Source organism: Elephantulus edwardii, unplaced genomic scaffold, assembly GCF_000299155.1.
Source record: "Elephantulus edwardii isolate Elephantulus edwardi_28Jun2011 unplaced genomic scaffold, EleEdw1.0 scaffold00006, whole genome shotgun sequence".
Classification (NCBI taxonomy): Eukaryota; Metazoa; Chordata; class Mammalia; order Macroscelidea; family Macroscelididae; genus Elephantulus; species Elephantulus edwardii.
The window spans coordinates 34,982,293-35,003,334 of record NW_006399756.1 but is presented as its reverse complement, the minus strand read 5'-3'; the positions used below and the strand labels follow the sequence as shown (position 1 = coordinate 35,003,334).

Here is a 21,042-nt window from a genome sequence, read left to right as displayed (position 1 = left end):
AGAGGATTGGTGGCTCACCATGGAGTCCCTAAGGGACCCTGTGCCTTGTCCTATCCTGAGCTGAGGCAAGGATAGAAGCGTCAGATAAATTTGAAGATATGGAGAGGGAACTCTTCAGAAATACCCTAGATTTCCTGCTTCCCCCCGGCCCTGCCACCTCCAGGGATCAGAAGGGTCTCTATGGTTTGTCAAGACACTTGGCTACATAGGCATGTAGAACTCGCCAGGCCATGCATGGTACAATCACAGCAAATGACTCTTGGGTTCTGAGAAGGGCTTAGAAGTCACTGTTCCTTAGCCTAGAGAGTTGGAGAGCCACAGAATGCCTCTCACACTTCTAGGGGGACTTGGGCTTGGCGCCAGTCTAAACTGGCCTAGGAGTGGCTCCCACAACTACTGACATGGGAAGGGTACTGAAGACCCGGCAGAGGTGAGAACATCTCAGCCATGTCAGTCAGGATGGCAGCACAGACACGCCTCCATCCCCTTATATTGGCACAAAGTTAGCATGCCTCTCAAACGTTCTACTCCAGGGCAGGGGGCGGGGTGGGGAGCTAAAATCACGAAATTATGTTTCTGTTGCTTGATGAAATTTGTGGCCTAGTGGCAAGAAGCTATGCTACAATCCTGAAGGCATGCTGTTCAAGGCCACTAGCTGCTCCATGGGAGAAGGAGAGGCAATCGCCTCTCATGTGATTAATTGCCTCTGAAAACCTGGATGGGCAATCTCTTCCCATGAGATTAACTGCCTCTGAAAAGCTGCCAGAGGGTCAGCTATGGGTCAGTTCCGACTCGATGGTACACAACAACAACAACAAACCACCACCACCACCACAACCTGATGAAAGAGGCACTCAGTATATAAGAGCATTTGTTATGTTACAGAAAACCCCACATTTTTATTTCTTAGTCACTTGGGTATGTAATAGGAAAGACCTTTCCAGAACATGATAACCTCAGGTGACATAAGGATGGGGTCCAGAGCAATGGCAGGAATGAGGGCAGGGTGGGAGATGGGTTGAGTTGTACTGATAAGTTTATAATACAGTCCGAGCAAGGTGTATCTGGACTGGAAGTCCACGGTTCTGACAAAGACTGATTGTGTGAGGCATTTTAAAAAAAATCTATTTACCACTCAGAAAGCTAAATATGAAACTATCACGTTGTTAGGTGCTGCTGAGTTGACTATGGCTCACTGCAACCCAACGAACAGCAGAGCCGGACCCTGCCCTGTCCTGGTCGATCGTCAGGGTCCCCACCACACGCAGGCCCACTGCCCTCATTACTGCGCTGGTGCCACTTCCTGAGGATTTTCATCTCTTTCATCACCTTTCGACATTTCCCAGGTTAACGTCTTTTTCCAAGGACTGTCAATCCCACTCCTTGATACATACCCTAAGGAACTAAAAGAGAGACTCACATACTAGTACACCAATGTTCTTAACAGCACTATTCACAGTGGTCAGAAGTGTCTTCAACTGATGGATGGATCAACAAAATGTAGTATTAGCCAAAAAAGAAATGACGCTCTGATGCACGTGACGACACAAACCTTGGAAACGTCGTTGTTATGTGCTGTTGAGTCACTTGTGACTCATGGCAATCCTGTGTACAACAGCCTTAAACCCTGCTCTATCCTGTGCCAACCTTATTGTCTCTGACACACCTACTGCCATTATCCCAGTCACTGAAATGAAATGAGATGAAATCCATCTCACCTAGAGTCTTCCTCCCTTGTGTTGTCCCTCCACCCTCCTAAGCATGATGGTCCCTCCAAGAACTGCCCAAAGTATATCAGACAAAGCCTCAGAATCCATGTCTCCAAGGAGCAACCTTTTTTCATCTTCACTAGGGTAAACCTGTTTGTTCTCCTGGTAGTCCACGGTATATTCACTACATTATACTAAGAAAATTTTAAAAGTCAAAACCTACAGCGTCCCTTTCAGCAGGAAGTAGCTAAGAGAATACGCCATCCCCTTTCCCTTATGAATCAGGGTGAAGTCTCTCTCAGGGAGGAGTGATAGGGAATGGCAAAGGACACACTGACAAAGGAGATTAATCAGAACTGGCTTTGACAAGCACTGTGGCAATTGGACAATTAAAACAGACATTCGGTGTGGGGGGGAAGAAGAACTAACTGGGAAGGAGGGTAGAGAAAATAGTGCAACAATGAAGGAATGAAAACCCAAAATCTCTGTAAGTGTTCATTAAAATTAATAAAATTTAATAATAACCAAAAAAAGCCAAAAAAATTTTAAAAGTCAGACCCAAATGGGCATTAGTGAATTCTATTTATATGAAAAGATTCTCAAAACTCATCATCATCAAGTAGGAACTCACTGGTCTCTGACCCTCCAGCAGGTTTCCGAAGCTGTAAGAGATGGAGATTTTTCCCTCTCACCCCATGGAGCTGCTGGTGGATTCGAACCACTAGAGAGGCAAAGCCTTTGGGTTGGCAGCACAATTCCCTCTGGATGAAGCCTCCAGGGAACCAAGTTTATAGAGTAGAGGTTACAGAGACGGAGCAGGAGGAGCTAGGAGTACCTATTGGTACTACGCTTCTATTTAAAGTTACGAAACAATGTTAGAAGCGGAAGGTGGCAACGATTGAAGACTATTATAAATAACCCCCTCCTGGGGAATTAATAGCCAAGAGGGCCAGCTATGGGTTGGTTCCAACCTGCCTGTGCACAGTAACAAAAACAACACTGTAATCAACACCACTGAATTGTGTATTACAAAAATGCTTAAAATGATAAGAATTACAGGAAAGTGGAAAAAAGTATGTGATTAACTTGTGGCTATCATAATTAAGGCTATAAAACAAAGTGTGTGTGAATGGTTGAATGAAAATCAATTTGTTTAGTGGCTGTTATATATCACTGAGTTAGAACCAACTTAGAGTTGACTGTCCAGACGGTTTTCAGAGGCTGTAATTTGCATGGCAGAAGACTCTCCATCTTTCTCAGAGCAGCCGGCAGATCTGAACCACCTACTTTGGGGTTGGCAGCACTGCTTTTTGCCTTCTAGGACACAACAGCTCCCAATTTTCCTGGTAAATTCACTTAAATTACAATTAAGAAATTAAAATGGAAAATGTTATGGCACATCTACGTTAAACCCAGTCATTTAAAAAAAAAAACACAAAAAAACCACACAACAAAACACAACACCACAAAATCCATTTAACATTGTTGGGAAATGGACACTGGTTCCTCTGTGGGAGATGAAAACATTCTGAAATGTATTGTGGTGACTGCTGTGCACCTCTGTGACCATATTAAGAATGACTGACTTGTAAGTTTTAAATGAGTGAATTGTATGGTGTGTGAATTGTATTCTAACAAGCCAATCTTTTTTTTTTTTTTTTTAAAAAAGAAATCCGGTTAACAGATATTTAGTGGGCTTCCTCTTCTAGACTTCAGCTTGCTGGATCCTGGAGCAGCTCCTTGAAGCACTGTTTTGTGGGGTGGAATAAATGGTGATACAGCCACGTCCTAGTGGCCAGCTAGGGCAGACATCCTTTGGGGAAGAAAGCCAGGTAGAGCTGCTTAAACTCTTTTAGCTTCCTTGTGATTCCTGGGCACCTGCAGGCTCTTGGATTTGGTGAGCTTGATATTAAGTGAGATGAGCTGAAACCACTGCCAAAAATTCGACAAGGAAAAATACATCAGAAGCCTATAAATTCGCAGTAATGGCTTCTCTGGCATGGCCAATTAGCGTCCGTTTAGTTTTTGGAAAAGAACACATACAGATGGGAAAGTATTGCTTCCCCACGAGGAGGCGGATCTACTGAACAGCAGGTAGACTACACAGGCTCACAAAAGGAATTCCTTCCCAGTCTGGTCCAAGTTTCAAGTCCAAGTTTCTCCTTTTAAAGCCCAGCTGTCACAGCCAGTGGGGACGGCGTCTAAAGGGGAGAAAGACTTTCATTGCTCGTTGCCTAAGCACCTAAGCAGATGAGACAAAGCACTCATCCCGAGCCACAGGCCAACCCATCTCCACTCAGTACGCTTGCAGGCAAAGGCAAAGCTAGAACTAATTACAAAGCCTTTCTAAGCAGTGCTGCACCCTAAATAATCCTTTATCGAGGACCTTCCACTTCACCGCCTGGGTGATGTCTTGCCATTTTCATCTTCACCACAATGGTTCTGATAAAAGTTCTTTTATTGAGTCCATCTCATGCCAGACATGGAGGAGCACTGGCACAATGGTTAGACTCCACTGCTAATCAAAAGGCAGACAATCGGAGCCCACCAGCTGCTCGGCAGGAGAAAAGACCTGGCAATCTGCTCCTTTAAAGATTAAAGCCCAGGAAATCCTATGAGACAATTCTTCTGTCCAAAAAGGGCGGTATGAGCAGGAATCAATTCGAGGACACACAAGAGCAGGACAAACACTGTCTGAAATCTTTACTTGAGTTCTCTCTACAACCTTCAGAATCAGGCACTACTGTTAATCCCATTTCACAGATGAGAAAACTGAGGGTCGGATAATTTCAATCTCACAGCTCTACCAAGGGGTGAGAATGGCTGCATAACTAAAGAGTTGTAATCATCACCAATTGTTCTTAGAGAAATTGTTGAATTGATATATATTATGTTACACACATACCCACAACATTAAGAAAAAGAAAATCATCCTTTAAAAAAAAAAAGTTCTTGAAGAGGAAACAGAATTCGAACCCTAGAAGTCTGTGATCTTGACCTTCCTTACACATATCATCTTTATTATCATCATAATCACCCTCATCGCTCTCATCACCGTTTAAAGGAATGTGTCTGATTGGGGTGTCCTGTGTCATTTTAATTAAACAGGCATCAAGCCTGTTCTCTGAGAATAAAAACTGCATGCCAGTTTGGAAACAAACACATAGGAATAGAGAACAAAGTCCCAAAGCACAAAGCAAGTGCATGGTAAACCGGGCTTAGCCGTGCAGCCCAGTCCATCATTTCTGCTCCTTTTGGCAGCTGCCCCAGCCCAGCGTGCCCTAGTGGCCAGGGCCTGGCAGCACTGATTGGCCAACCTGGCCTCTCTGAACTTCTCTCCCCACTTTAGGGAAAGAGGGAGAAAGGGCTTTTGTATGCATTGTGATGGTACAGAATACTCAGAAGACAGTTCTGCAGACAAAAGTGCATTGTTGGAGCCATTCCTCTGGCGGAAATAAGAGATGGGAGTCCAATGTGCTGGACACATTTCCACTCACTGCATGCGTTCTCTCCAAAGCCATCTTCTTCCTCACTCTAAGAGGCAATCTCCTCAGTGACCTCTGAAACTCAAACACCAATTTGAAATCTTTAATCAGCCATGAAATATTCTCAATCCACTTACAGTTCCCTTTCAGAGCTATGTGAAAGCCCTGGTCCCTAACTGCCTTCTTGCAAGGAGACTCGAGCTACAGGGAAACTCAACGGGAGAAGAGGTGTCAGATTCCTAGCCTGCAATCTGGTTCCTGGGTTTAGAGGAGGAGTTTAATAAGGATATCAAGAAGAGGAAATGCAGATGGGGACACTACAAGTGGGCTCCGTGGGGAGTCATAAAGGGTTCATTCATAAAAAGTTATGTGTCTATTATGCCTGGATTTTCACACACTGCCCTGGGAAAATATGCGATGCACAAGTTTTTCAGAGCAAGATGCATACTTTCACAATCCGCCTAATCCGCTCTGCCTCCTGCCAACGGGGCATTGACCTGCCTCCTCCCGGCAGATTTCATGGCACTGACCCCTCCCAGGGACCAGCTCGGTCCACACAATGCACTTGTTCCAAACACAAAAGTTCACTAACAACTGCATTTGGAAACATCAGAGCAGGCCAAATAGTTGGCAATGGAGGACTCTTGCAAATGAAGAGTGACGGTTACAGGCGCTGGGGCCATGCCTTGGCTGCCACAAAACACACACACACACACACACACACACACACACACACACACACAGTGTGTAGTAAGAGCCAAAAGAAAAGGGGGGGGGAACAAACCCAACCAACCAAGTTTCCAAATAGCACAAGCCCTACTTTCTAGTCAGTGAAAGTTTGGCCTGAGATACCAGCATTTGTAGGGAGAAAAATGCTTGATTCACTTTCAAGAAAAAGGACCTATGTACTGGAAACCTCTTGGCTTGCGCCCACTCTCAGGAACATGCCTTGGCCCTCTCTAGAGAACCCTGGTAACTGGGTAACTGAGAGCTTCCTCCTCCTGAGCCCCCATAAATCTATCACATTCCTGGGGACTGGAGGGGACTTGGAGCTGCCCAATTTAGCATACAGAAATACAGGAATTCTGGTTCCATATGAATTTCAGAGGCACAGATAATGGATTGTATCTGACCACTTTAGGGGGTCCAGCTTCTCAGATTCCATTTTCCCTTTATCCCAACACCAGATCTGTGTTCTGGTCTTACTTCTGTCACTGCCTGGCTGAATGGCCTTTGCAAACTGGTTCACATTTGGGGGAGCTGGGCTTTCTCTCAAAGGTGTGGGATTAAGTGGCACAGTGATGAAGACACTGGCTTGCGAACTGGATGGTTTAAGGTTTCAATCCCCCAGAGGCCCTGCAGGAGAAAGACCTGCTAATCTGTGTCCACAGGGATCACAGCCCAGAAAACCCTACAGGCAGTTCTGCTTTGTAACATGAGGTTACCAAGAGCCAGAACTGACTTGACAGCAAATAGTTTGGGTCTTTGCTGCTCCAGTCAGCACTTCCTCTACCGCATGGTCTCGCTCTGGCTGCCAGCGTGTGCCTTGTCTGTTCACATTAGAGAGGAAACAGAAAACCAGGGCCCACAGCTTGCACCCTGCCCCTGGAAACACAGCCTAATTTCTCCTGCATTGCACTCACTCCTGCCTGGGCTTGACTTGAGGCCACTTTCTTGGCTTGCCTACCTAGACCACTCATTGTTTGAGTGACTTCTAATGATGGCAATTTAAAGCCTGTCTGGCTACTCTCCAGCTCTTAAGTCCAGGAATTTGAACTCATGTGCCAAGGGGCTCATGAGCTGTTCTCAAGGTTAGCTGACCTGACTATTGGCCCTTGACCACAGAGAACCCCAACATCTAACAGATTCCTTTGGCTCTAGCTCGACCTTCTGTTCCAGTCTCCTCAGGGCTACCTCATCCTTGCTTTCCTCAAATCTTGCACAAATGTGTACTAGTTAACTCTCCAACACAGCCCTCCTTCTTTCCTTCACATCTGCATCTTCACAGTCAGCCCATTGTCCCAACATGCTACTCATTCAAAGAACAAGAAATCTGGCTTCTCTGCCCCATCAAGGCACGCCAGGGACACAGTCCTCACTGACAACTTAGAAAACTTCGATAAATAAAGTCCTCACTGACACTCTGTCCAGGTCAGGCTGTACTCTGGAGACCAGGCTAGGAACGAGGACAACCCATTGGCAGCCAAGACTCTTCCATGAGGCTCTACCATCATGAATCCATTGTCAACGCACAGAACATCCCAGGCCATTGGTGTTTCTCTTGCTTGAACATCCATGAGAGATGCCTCTTCTGGTGACCAATCTGCACTGAATAACCTTCCTCCTTACACTAATTTCCCTTTATCTTTCACTCAAAGGTCTGCACCATTTTTTCATGTTGAGGTCTTGCATTGTTTTCACAAAAACAGCACATGCTCATTGCAGAAAACAAAGTCAAACCAAGACCAACAGAGAATAAATTTCTAAAAAGCATACCTCATCATCTTAAAATCACTATACATTATTTATATTCACAAGATATCTTTCCTTAAGATATGTAGCTATATATTTATATTGAGCTCACAAAAAGAGTTGTTCTTGTTGAATGCAGCTTACATAAGGGTTTAAATAACTTTGTTTGAAAGGATTCTGGACAGGAATGATCACGTTCCAGCTTGGCACATTTCCACCATTCTTACTCATATTATACCAACCACATTTTATTCATTTACATTTTAACCCCAAATACATCTGACTTTGCATTATTTGCATAAGATACATATAAATGTACATTTCCTCAAAATGGAATCCTCATTATTTAATTCGTTAACATATCTTTTTTTTCCCTTTAGTAATGCACAATGAACACCTTTCCATATTATAAAATAATTCAACTCCAATCATTGCTGTCAAGTCGGAACGGACTCAGAGCTGACCTGTCAGTGAGTTTTTCAGAACCTCTAAACTGCACAGGAGGAGACTGCTCATCTTTCTCCCAAATAGAAGTTGGCAGATTTGAACCAACTACCTTTGGGTTGACAATGCAATTTGTTTTCATTTAGGTACCCTGAACTCCGCTTATAATTATTAAATAGTTGCCTTTACTTTATTTGGTAAAATAGAAGGTCAGAGACTCTTAATGAAATGGGTTGAGCTGTAACAATAATCCCAAACACAGCGGTGATTATGAGAATGGCATGGGGCCAGATAATGTTTATTTTTGTCATCCACAGGGTCTCTGTGAGTCAGAATAAACTCCACTGCATCTACCAACAACAACCTCCAACATTATTTTCTTTCTTCAGCTTTATTTTTAATGGATAGTTTACTATTGAAAGGATACATCATAATGTATTCAGCTGACTCCTGCTGTTGAACATTTAAATGGTTTTCAATTTTTCCTGCTTCGGTGAGCATTCCCGTTGCTAAAGCTTTGCACACTTCTTTAATTAGTTCCCTAGGATAACTTCCAAGAAGAGAAATTTTGGGGTCAAAGGGTATTCACAGTTTTAAAAGCTTTTAACATGTGTGACCAAATGGAGTGTTCAGAGTTTTACAATATCACAGATCCTTGAGAGCTTCCTATGCTGCAGCCGGATGGACGATTCCCAACGTGAACAGCATCGCACAGAACATCACAGCACCGTCTCTTAAGGCTCTCTAAGGCAACTCACCCAAAAGGGGGGCTTTTCTCCAATAGCCATCCCGGACCTCCACGTAATCGTACCAGCACAGGCGGCTTTTAAACAAATCCATGGATGTGAAGTTCAGGATGATCTGTAAAGAGTTACCATAAAGTGAGTTCCGGCAGCAAAGGGTGAGGAGTTGGGAGAGATACCTCTTGAATCATGTGTTCTCATGTTACCCGTTAGCATGCAGGACTCTCAGACCACAGTAGGAGCGTCTTTTTGAAAACACTCACAGGAAACTCTATGACATTAAATAATAAACCTCAAGCAGGATGGGGAGTAAACAGAAGGAGATGGTTCTTTCGGTGCTATCTGGGGGACAGCTTGAGCTTTTGAAGTCACTAGATGGTTTATAGAAAGCAAGATGCACTTTAAAAGGTTGACTGGGGTGCTACAGGGACTGGGGATTTGGAAGGAGGTAAGAGGTCGGTGAAGTTCAGAGATACTGAGAGATCTTATAACATCATCAATCATCTGACGGGTCCAGGGTTAACTCAAGTGCATCTGAGTGCTTCCATGATCAATGTCTCTCCCAGCTACGAACTCCCTCTTCTGAGCCTGGTGCGTCTGCTAGCTTTCTTACAATTCATCCACTCATCCATTCATTCCACTACCATTTACTGACCAAATGGTGTATCAGTTTACTGGCCAATTTAGATAAAAATTTAGTAGGACAGGTTTCTTGTCTGTGGGAATAAAAGAATATATATATTCACAGAATATAGGAAAAGTCAGTCAGCACACTATGGTATAAATGCTGAAAAGAGAGGATGGTTAGAAAGAGCACTTTGGCAGCATTGAGGAAAAAGAAAGAAATTCTGCCTGGCAATACTGGAGATGACTTCTTAGAAATGGAGTGTTTAACATGTTGCCGCACACTTTTAATTGAGGACCGTGCTCAGAAACACATTTTTTTGATGTATTACCGTCATTTGCAGCAACGTGTTACTAATGAGGAGAGGGCTTCAGAGGGTGAGAAGGTATTTGGGGTTGGCAGCACACCTTGCCATGGAAGGGCTGGAGCATTTCAGAGGTGGTGAGGATGGCACAGGATAGGGCAAGCTTCAGATCTGTTGTTCATAGGGTCACTATGAGTTAACTCCATAACAACAACAGCAACATACCACCAGAGCTCTGAGAGAGTACACTGGAGAGAGGGGTAAACAAGGTGTCTGGGGAGCTGTTCCCAATCACTTCATATGCATCAGAGAGCCGGACAATGACTATGGATGGCAGAAGAATTGCTACCTTTAGGTTGCAGTGCCGGAGAAGAGTATTGAACATACTATCAACTGCTGAGAGAACCAACAGGTCTGTCCCAGAGACGGCGAAACCAGGTTGCTCCTTGGAGGCAAGGATTGTGAAGCTGTCTCGCATATTTTGGGCATGTTGCCAGGAGGGACCCATCCTTAGAGAAGAGCATCATGCTTGGAAGGGTGGAGGGTCACGACAGGAGAGGAAGACCCTGGATGAGATGGATTGGCATAGTAACTGGAGTAATGAAAGTGGAAATGTTGAAGACAGCGAGATTGGCTCAGGATAGGGGAGGGTTCAAAGCTATTGTTCATAGAGTTGCTATGAGTCATAGCCAACTTGATGACCCATAACAACAACTGTAGACCCAGGTGGCAATGACAGTTCAGGGGTGTAGTTATCACGTTCCACACAGGACACCTGGGTTTGATTCCAACTCAATGCACCTCACGTGCAAATTTCTATTGCATTAAATAAGTTTCAGCAGAACTTCCAGACTGAAAGAGAAACTAGGTTTGGCAATCTATTTTCAAAAATCAGTCCATGAAAACCCTATGGATCACACTCTCCACATCACAGTCAACGACGGGCTGGCCCAGGACTGACTGGGCACTTTGTTCTGTTGTGCAGTGGGTCATCACGAGTCAGGAGCTGACTAGATGGCAGCTAACAACAGCATTTGAAGGTAGAGCCAGGGCAGGGGCATGCATGTGTCTGGGATGAGGAGGTATAAAGGCAAGGAGACAAGCAAAGGCTGGAGGGGAGGGAGTTCAGATGGGCTGAGGAGGAAGTTCTGCACGCCCTGAGGTCATTTAGTCCCTGTAACAAAAGAGATGAGTCCTTGGTGGAAGGGTCTGGATGCATACTGAGACTTGGGACACTGGCACTGCAGTGATGACCCCGCCCTGGTCCCCACTGCTACTCTGCCAAGTCTGGGATCACCTGGCTGACTGCCTAGGGCAGCCTTCAAGATTCTCTCCTCTCCCCTCACCTCCCATTCAAACTCCACCATACATGATCCTACACCGAAGTAATGAACTGTCTGAGCCTGGCTACGAAGGTTACCCTCTACCTGTGCTCAGCACCTCCCTGTTCCATTTCTCAGCTCTTCGTGTTCTCAAGACTCCTCATTCTGCATCAGCCCCTGACCTTGCCCTTGCCAGCTGCAGGTGGGCCTTGCTCACAGCCAATTTCTCTCTCTCCATCACCTCCACTCTCTCTTCCTCTACTAGTCTCTTTATCTTCAAATAATTCCAGAGTTCCACTCTCCTACGTAAACTCTTAGGCTGGGGTGAAATGCAGGTCAAAATTTCTTAGGTCCTGAGTTTCAGCAATCTGGTTTGTCTCTGTGGCCTCTCTACTCAGAACACCGCCTCTTCCAGGTTCTCCCCCGGGCACACTAGCTGGGAGGGCAGCTCAAAACAAAGTGCTTCCTTCCCAACTTCACCATGGCCCCATTTCCTAGTGCAAATCCTTGGTGCCACCTCTCCCCTGTCCTTATGCTCTCTCCACAGCCTCTACATCTCAGCATTTGGACAGATTTTTTGCCTTTTTTTTTAAATTGTATTTTTTGTTTGTTTTATTTAAAGTTATTATTAATTTCAGTAAAAATTTACAGAGACTCTGGTGAGTTCTGGTGGCCTACTGGCAAGAAGCTGCACTGCAATCCCAGATGTGTGAGGTTTGATTCCACCAGATGCTCTGCTGGAGAAGGATGAACAATCTCCTCCTGTATCAGTCAGATCTAATTTGATGGCACACACACACACACACATAAAATAAATTAAAAAAAATTTACAGAGACTTTGGATTTCCATTCCTTCATTGTTGCACTTTTCTCCCTTCCCAACCCTCCCCCGTAGTACACTATCCTCTTGGAAAAGTAAAAGAAAAATTCTTTCATTGTTTTACAAACCCTTCCCAGGTCCACTCCACCATGTAGCCTTCGCTCTGGACTCCTGTCATGACAAAAATACCTAATCACATATCCCTTTTAAACAGTTTTCTCCCTTATCTATTTCAATGCAGTATACATTATTGAACCCATCTTTCTCAGATTCTCCCCAACCCCAAGGTCAGTCCTGTTTTACAACAGTGGCACCATTCACTATTTGTCCTTTTGTGACTGAGATACTTCACTTAGCATTATATCCTCCAGGGTCACCCATTTTGAATAATACTGCATGAGTTCCTTGTTTTTCAATGCAGCGTGGTATTCCACTGTGCGAATATACCACAGCTTCTCTAGCCATTTGTTTGTTGATGGGCACTTAGGTTGTTTCCAACTCCTTGCTATTGTGAACAAAGCTGCGATAAACATGGGTGTGCATATATCTGCTTGGGTGTCAGTTATGATCTCTTTGGGGTATATTCCCAGTAGTGGAATTGCGGGGTCAAATGGTATCTCTATTTGCAACTTTTTGAGAAAGCACCATACCACCTTCCACAGTGGTTGCACCATTTGACACTCTCACCAACAGTGAATAAGAGTTCCAGTTTCTCCACAACCTTGGCAGCATTTGTTGTTTGCTGTTCTGTTAAATTTTGCAATTCTGACTGGGGTGAGATGATATCTCATAGTTGTTTTAATTTTCATCTCTCTTAGAGCTAGGGATTTTGAACATTTCTTCATGTGCTTGTTGGCCATCTGAATGTCTTCTTCGGTGAAGTGTCTGTTCATATCCTGTGCCCATTTTTCTATTGGATTCTTTACTTTTATCTTGTTGTGCTGCTCAAGTATTTTGTAAATTCTGGATGTAAGTCCCTTATCTGATATGTCATTTCCAAATACTTTTTCTGAGTCTGTGGCTTCCCTTTTTACCCTGGTGGAAAAGTTTTTGGATGTGCATAGGGATTTGATTCTTAGAAAGTCTCATTCATCTGTTTTATCTTCTCCTGGTTTTAGGTGATTTATTTGACTTTTAAGATAACCCATGTTCCTTCCCTCCACCCCGATCTTGAAGCCCCTTGGGCATCCATCTCTGAATTACTCCCTTTGAGATGATTCCTGGACTTCCCCTGTCCCAACTCTGTCCATCTAGAACAATCTTCCAGTTACATATCATGGTTACCTGATCCCACACCTACTCAGCATACTTCAGTGGCTCCCCTATGGCCTCTCAGAAAGTAGACTCAGCCTATTTTCCAGACCCTCCAGGGCCCACTGCATCCATTTTCATGAAGCCCTTCCCAGACCCAGCTGGATTAGAAGTGACTGAATGAATTCAATCTGTGCCTCATATTTTGTGTTCTCTCTGTCTTTCTGTGTGTGTGTGTGTGTGTGTGTATCTGTCCGTCTCTGTCTCCTCGCTCTCTCTCTCTCACACACACACTCTCATTCACTCAGGCTCACAAACACTCTTTCCCACACTGCTTTCAGAGAAGGTGCTTTTAAAGCCACACAGATATGATTTTGCACCTCAGTCTCACCCTCACTAGTTTTGGAATGCTGGGAAAACTCTTGTCCTCTTTGGCTTCTAGTTTCTTCATTTATAAAACAATACCCTCTGGGCTGTGAAGGGCCTAAACACACAAAATATATAGAGTGTACACTGCTTTGCTTGGCACCGAAGAGGCACTCAAAGCTACAGTGAGTAAATATATATTTAATATATATAAAATATAAATATATAATTTAATATAAAATAGATACGTATATAGTTTTTAAAAACCTTCAAACTAAACTCACTGTAATTGAGTCAAGTCTGACTCATAGTGACCCTCCACTAGGTTTCTGAGGTTGTAAATCTCAACAAGAGTGGACTGCCCATATCTCTCCTGCAGAGCTGCTGGTGGATTCCAACCACTGGAGACATGTATCCTTTTGGTTCACAGTAGGGGATACCACTATAGCTCATGAGTGCATTGACAGAGTACCTCAGATGCACTAAAGAGTCCATATAGGCTACCTGTCTTGAATGATGCTAGAACTTCCGATCTCTTCCCATTGAAGCTCAACAATTCAGCTCAAAGCATTGCCATGGAACCAGAACCAATGCATGGCTGATCCTTCATTGAGTTTCCAAGACTAAATTGCATATGAGAGAACTGACCATCTTTCTTCCAGTGAGCTGCTGGTGGGTTTGAACCAGCAGAGAGGCATGGCCTTTGAGTTAGCAGTGCAACTCCCTATGGACTATGCCACTAGAGCGTCCCTTAAAAAAAGCTCTACCCAGTGTGAGGTCCCAGGACAAGTAGCCTCTTCTTTTCTAGAAAGGCCTGTGTCCTCTTGGGAAATGTTGTCACTGTTGTTGTTGTTGGGTAATATCAAGGACCAAGCTCACCCATAGCTGATCCTCCAGTGGGTTTTTCGGAGGCTGTTAGTTGCACAGGAGAAGACTGTCCATCCTTCTCCCATGGGGCAGCTGGTGGATTTGAACCCCGTGCCTTCGGGATTGCAGTGCAGCTTTTTGCCAGGAGGCCACCAGAGCCTGGGAAATAGGTCTAGAAAAATAATAACTCAAATCTGTGCTGTAGACTGTGTATGCGTGTGTGTGTGTGTGGGTGTTACTCTTTTCTTTCAAACTAGACCAGTGGTTCTCAGTCCTGCTTATATATTAAAGTCACTTGGAAACTTTGAAAAGAAAAAAAATTACTACTTCTCTGCTAATGTCCTTTCTTCAATTAAATCAGACTTCCTAGAGATGGGCGTTGTGTTTGCTTTGTACAGGGGGAGACTACTCATTCTTCTCCCACAGAGTAGCTGGTGGCCTTGAATTGCATACTTCTGGGACTGCAGTGCAGCCTTTTACCACTGGGCTACCAGAGCTCCCTAGGGGGAAGAGAGAGCAGAACTAAACTCTAAGTCTCTTGAAGACTGGGACTGTACCCTGGGTTTCTTCTGCATTTGGTTTGAAAGCTCAGTGAGATTTATCAGGGGCTTGCGATATAATCTTTAGCCTTTGGTATAAAAATTACAGAAAGGAAATGTTATTAGAGCTTCCTTGGTAACACATTCAGGATCTGAATGAACGGGTAATTATTCATGGTAATTATTTTAAGCAAGTTAGTGAACCATAAAGGCCATAGGGGAAGAGGTGATGAACAAGAGGTAATACTTGAATCAATCAAGTTTGCTAATTACTAGCAGCTCTGGGGAAAGCTGAGTGAAGCAGAAATTGAAAATAATTCATGCAGGAATTTAAATGATGTATATTCTCCCTGCCCCCATTAACACTAATAATTAAGACTTAGTGGATCTTAACACAGTGCAAGCAACCCACATAGTTTCTCCTGCGCAGAGAAATTCAGAAATTAGATCATTACCTGACCCTTTCCTTTTCTTTCTCCCTCCTCCTTCCATCTCTTCAGTGACCCCAAAAGAGACAAGGGTAGAAAATCCACCCACTCAGACAGGTCTGGAATCTGCTGGGCTTGTGATGACAACAACACTGTCTTAAATACTTAAGAGTCAGAGGAAAGGGGTGTGTGCATATGTGTCTCTGTGTAACTGTACACTTCAAAGTCTGTTAGCTTGTGTCCTTTATAAGATGATAATCTTTAAGTCAAGTAACCTGAGTTCAAATGCCCACTTCATAACAAACTAAATGGGTTGCCTGAGGGGAGTTAATTTCCTTATCTGTAATATAAGCACGATAGCAGAACTTAACATAAGTTGTTGTGAAGATTAAACAAAAAGACTCACAAAGTGTGCTGAGGACACAGAAAAGGACCGCAATGACTTCCAGCCACGCTTTCTCTTCAGGTTAACCCATTATGCTCAACTTACATCAGAATGGCAATTTCTATTTTTTTAAAAAGGTTACACATTTGGAACATAAGAAGGCTGGCTAGAAATTCCAACACCCTCAACCCTACCTTCCAGCTGTCGACTTTTCACTGTCACCATCCGCCCACACATCCATTGAACAAACACTTATTGCGTCTGCCATGGACAGTGTCTGCAGCCAGCGAGCAGGGCGTGAACAATCCCTGGCCTCAATGAGCTTATAGTTTAGGAGGGCAATCGAATAAATCAGCAGTCAAAATCCTGGAAGACATGCTCTGATCACAGGGTTACAGGGGTGAGTGGGGATGTACTCTACAGAACCCCACCAGAACAATCCTCAGGGAACAAATCTCCAGGTCTTTTCTTCCACATAGATGCTGGTGGGTTCAAAGTCTTTAGGTTAACAGCCAAGTACTGAAGCACTGCACCACCAGGGCTTCTTTCCAGAGCATTAGGAAGGTGTGTTTAACAAGCTAGAAGGTCACAGCCTGCTTCATTTTCCAGACTTTTAGTCTGATTTATAATTTTTCCATTATTTAGACATTTCAGACATGGTGTTGTCATGTACCATCAAGTCCGAGCCAACCCAAAGCTGACCCTCCAGTGAGTTTTCAGAGGCAGTAAGTTGCACAGGAGGAGATTGCCCATCTTTCTTGCATGGATTTGAACCACAAGCCTTTGGGTTGGTAGCCCACCTACAGCCCAATAGATCACCAGAGCTTTCAGACACAGACTTCCACGTGTATAGGTAAGACTGGTTGAGAAGTTCAGAAATAATATAAAACACTTAGTGCCATGAAATAAAAGCTTGTTACTGTTGATAATAAGATGGTGTAGTGGTATAGAGTTGCACTGCCAACCCAGAAGAGCATGGTTCAAATCCACCAGCTGCTCCACGAAGAAAACTGGGCAATCTCCTCCTGTGCTATTAACTACCTCCAAAGACCCTCTGGAAAGCAGCTATAAGTCAATTCCAATTTGATGACACAGAACAACAGACACAACAGATCCAATTCTAAGATTGCCGGGTTAGTTCCCGAGGTGGTTTCACACCTACCTTTTCCCCTGGAGTGACCGATATCCTCCAGACACAGTGGGAGTACGAAGGGTAGCCATTTGGGAACCCTGGTGCGGAAAAGTTCCCTGTTGTGTCCTGCAGAGTCTCTCCACATGCTGTATGAGCAAAACAACAACTGTGATTGCGGTCCACACATGTGCACCCATCAATGTCACTTTCCATTTTCAAATAATGCCCTGGTGTTTGGACTCAAGCACACCAATCAATGAGACAGGACTGCATTTGGAAAATCCCTGGGTACAACAAAAGGCACATCTCACTCCTAACCAAAGGTTTAATGCTTTGAGCCCACCCGGAGGCGGCTGCAAATAAAGGCCTGGTCACCTACTTCTAAAATATCTGCCACTGAAAACCCAGTGGAGCAGAGATCTACTGTGATGCCCATGACCTCGCCATGGGTCAGAATCAATTCACTAGTGACTGGTTGGTGGTCTAAGAGTTCTCGGAGGCGGAAGTTCATCCTTTTGACCCCAAGAATATGACCCGTACCATCCTTTCCCTCTGCAATTCACCCTCTGCCTAGTACTTACTGCTTACAACTCCTTGAAGATCCATGTTTTTTTGAATTACAGGAAAGGCCATCTGGAAAAGGGCCCATCATCAGTCTCAGGAAATCCTGGCTATCGGGGCTTCACGATCACATTACCAAACAACTGCCAGGCATCATGAGGATTACGCTCAGCAGTCAACACCCCCAAGGGTTCCGTGGAAATTATTTTAGTATAATCACCCACATTCTGCAGGAACAGATCCATTACTGTGCGGCTGCATGGTATTTACCAGCTGCCTCGGATCCTTTGGGAGAAGTAAGCAGCATAGACATTATAAAGAAATAAATAAATATGATGGCATTTCCCAGGGAATGCTCTAAGGTTTCCCTTTTAATTCAGTGAGGTTATGTGATACATACGTCCTGTATTTCATCCCTGGCACACTCCCAGATGGATGATAATTAGATGGACATATTTCCTAGAGTCTCATAATGGAGCAAGCCCCAGATGGTCCTTTGTACGTCCCATGACCCTGTTTCATGGGCAATGTGACAGTCCAGATTATCTAAGATGTCTCCATGTCACACATGCTGTCCTTCTGTGTTCAAAACATGTATCTGGCTTGGAGGGTCTAGAAAAGGTTGTCAAGCCTGTCTGCAATGAACTCACTCCTGCATGCCCGAGATGCTGAAATTCATTCCCTCCTATCAATGGTAAACCTGTGGCTGTTGCAGTCATGGCTTTGTGCTGAAACTCAAAAGTTTAAAGGGGTCTACAAGAACTCGCTCCTAGGACTGTGCTGGGCGTGAAGATGCTGAAGCCAGGGAGGGTGGAGAGCACAGAGAGAAAAGTCAAAAGGAGGGCCCTTTAATACCGCAGAGACCTCAGTTTACCATCTAGCCTTCAATGGCAGACTTCTTCTAGTCATTGGCCATGACACTGGATGGCTCTGAAAGCTCCCACAACCGTAGAAATAATCTTATTTATAACTGTCAGACTGCTCCAGCCTTTCAGTGTTTGGGAAATGGACTCTCACCTTCCAAAAACTTTCTTCTCATTCTTTGCCTTCCTGAAGATTCATTCCCTTGACCCATATTTCTCCACCCCATATCCTCCACTCCCATAGGAAAGGGAGACATCTTCACTGTCAAGGACAGGCTACATGGCATCTCCTTTCACCACTGTTCTATTATACCATCTTTCTTTTTCAAACACCAGAGCTTTGCCAAGGAATTCTAACAGCCTTCTACAAATTAATCTGTGTGTTTCAAGTTCTATTCTTCTTCACTCCCTACAAACATGTCCCTAATCTGGCTTTTTATACTGTCTAGCACCTCCCAATAGAAATACCCCAGAAATTTCAGTTGCCAAGTGGTGTCTTCAGGCTCCCCAGGCTGTTTTCCCAGCAAGGGGAAATGTTTGCAAATAGAAGTGGAGTTGTGCTCCACGGGATGCATGGGAAATGCGGTGACTCCTCGTGATTTCTGGTTACCTGGGCATTTGTACAGCTTCCTGGCTTGCGCTATGTCTCCCTGGCTGAGCCGCACACGCTGGCCGATGGTTGGCCGGATGCCATTGTCGTCCCGGCGGGGAAGGATGGTGTCTAAGAAAACCCCTCTACAGGGAGAAGACAAAAGAAAGAGGGAAAAGGAGAGAGAAAAGTGGAGGCTGTCAGGCGTGCTGGAATTACAGCCCTCATTTCCTTGCCGGGGACCCCATCAACATTCCTCCCCTTGGCCTGCCTCTTCCCAGCCTTGGCATGACTGAAGCACTTTCATTCACTTGTGCTTGCATTTGAGCATTCCATTTCATCAGCTGCCTACTCACTTTCCAATGAGGCAATGACTCTGCCAAGTTTAAAAATATGCCCTGGACCAAACTGTCTAAACACTTCTTCGCCAGTGTCTACAAAGCCCAAGACGGGTCCCCAGAGCAATCACATCGCACAACTGCAGGGAACGTCCCTCAGAAACACTGTGGTCGGAGTGCTGCCCCTTGGAGCCGTACAATGGCCAGTTCGGGGGTGGAGGGAATCGTGCAGTGTCCCCTGGGAAGGGCATGGAGAAGAGTCAGGCTTTCAGTGACAGGTAAGTGTTGGATGATGAATTGACATGGGTCAGATGGATTGATGGGGACCTTGCTTTCAAGAAATGGGCGGCCACATGGAAAAGAAAATCTATAATAAACAGAGCATGAGCTATCGGGGCTAGAGATATTTATGCACAGCCTGGCTCTGTCACCTGGAGTAGCTTGGACAAGTCCCTTTCTCCCTCTGAGTTTTAATTTACACTAAGAGATAGGCCTAGATTATTTACACCAACAGGTTGGAAATTCAAGTAAAAGTTTATGCTGCAGTTTGGAGCTGGAAGTCCATGAGGCTGTTATGTCAAGTTGGAACCAACTCACAGCTGATCCTCCAGGGTGTTTTCACAGGCAGTAAATCATAATCATATGGGAGGTGACCGCCCATCTTTCTCCCATGGCACAGTTGGCAGATTCAAACCGTGTTCCTTTGGGTTGGCAATGCAACTCCTTGCTACAAAGCCACCAGGACTCCCTGGAAATCCTTGAGGACATGGTATTTTCCTAAGTAGGAAACCCTATGCTGGGCACTTGTCCTGCTTCATCTCATGCAATCCTCGTAATACTCTAAGAGCCAGTGCCATCATTAAAGCCCCCCTCTACAGATGAGAAAATGAAGTGTGGATAGCTCCTCTCCCTTGTACCAGAGACTCAGCATGGAACCTAGGCAGACTTGGACCCCATCTTCCTTCTCCCATCCAATATCACTCATTGCCCAAGAAACAGTGTACAAGAATAATAAAAACTAAGAAAACTGGGGCTCCCAAAAATCAAAACAACAGGAACATTAGCTCACACTCAGAGAGCTCTTTGGTACTTCCTAAACTCACTGTGTTCCAGAGCTTCCAAGAAAGCAGTGGTTTCTGGAAGATGTTTACTACAAGAGACATCGCCCATATAAACCACTGCAGTAACGATGTCCCTTTATACTCTGAGCACTGACATTCTACTAAACTAAGAACAGTTTTGGCAAATGCCTTGGGGAATAAAACTGTCAGCTCTGAGTTCTCTAAACAAAGACGTTCCTGTCCCAGAGGACTGTCTCTTCATCTCCTGGATGCTTGCCCAACAAAACCTCTAAAGACAGCACTCTACACAAGCTGGGCTCAACAAAGGGGGAAAGAAGAACTGTAATAAATGTGAGCAAATGAAGTCATTTAGAGGGAGACAGCTCAATCGTAAAAAGAGAAGAGACACAAAGATTGGGTTTCCCATCAGCAGGAAGAGCATTCACTTCCCAGATGAGCAAAAGTTCTATAGGCTATTTTCTACTCTTTTTTTTTTCTTTTTTCTTTGCCGTCAAATCAGATCCAACTGACACAGGAGGAGGTTGCCCCTCCTTCTCCAGCAGAGCATCCGGCGGATTTGAACCACGCACCTTCAGGATTGCAGTGTAGCTTCTTGCCACTAGGCTCCCTTATTTTCTACTCTTTTAAAAAATAAGAGACAATGTGAAAATCATTCTAAATTCCAGGGGTAAGAAGGTTGTTGTTATGTGCCATTGAGTCATTTGCAACTCATAGCGA

At 44.6% G+C, this 21,042-nt stretch overlaps 1 protein-coding gene across 1 annotated transcript in view; it reads right to left on the bottom strand.

Moving 5' to 3' along the window:
* Nucleotides 1–21,042, bottom strand: part of TLL2 (tolloid-like 2) — a 186,126-nt gene that overhangs the window by 29,488 nt on the left and 135,596 nt on the right. The window contains exons 8-10 of the mRNA XM_006880077.1: nt 18,927–19,051; nt 16,923–17,038; nt 8,869–8,971 (exon numbers count right to left, since the gene is read on the bottom strand). Of these exons, the coding sequence (XP_006880139.1) occupies nt 8,869–8,971; nt 16,923–17,038; nt 18,927–19,051 (344 nt within the window). The remainder of the gene's footprint in view (nt 1–8,868; nt 8,972–16,922; nt 17,039–18,926; nt 19,052–21,042) is intronic.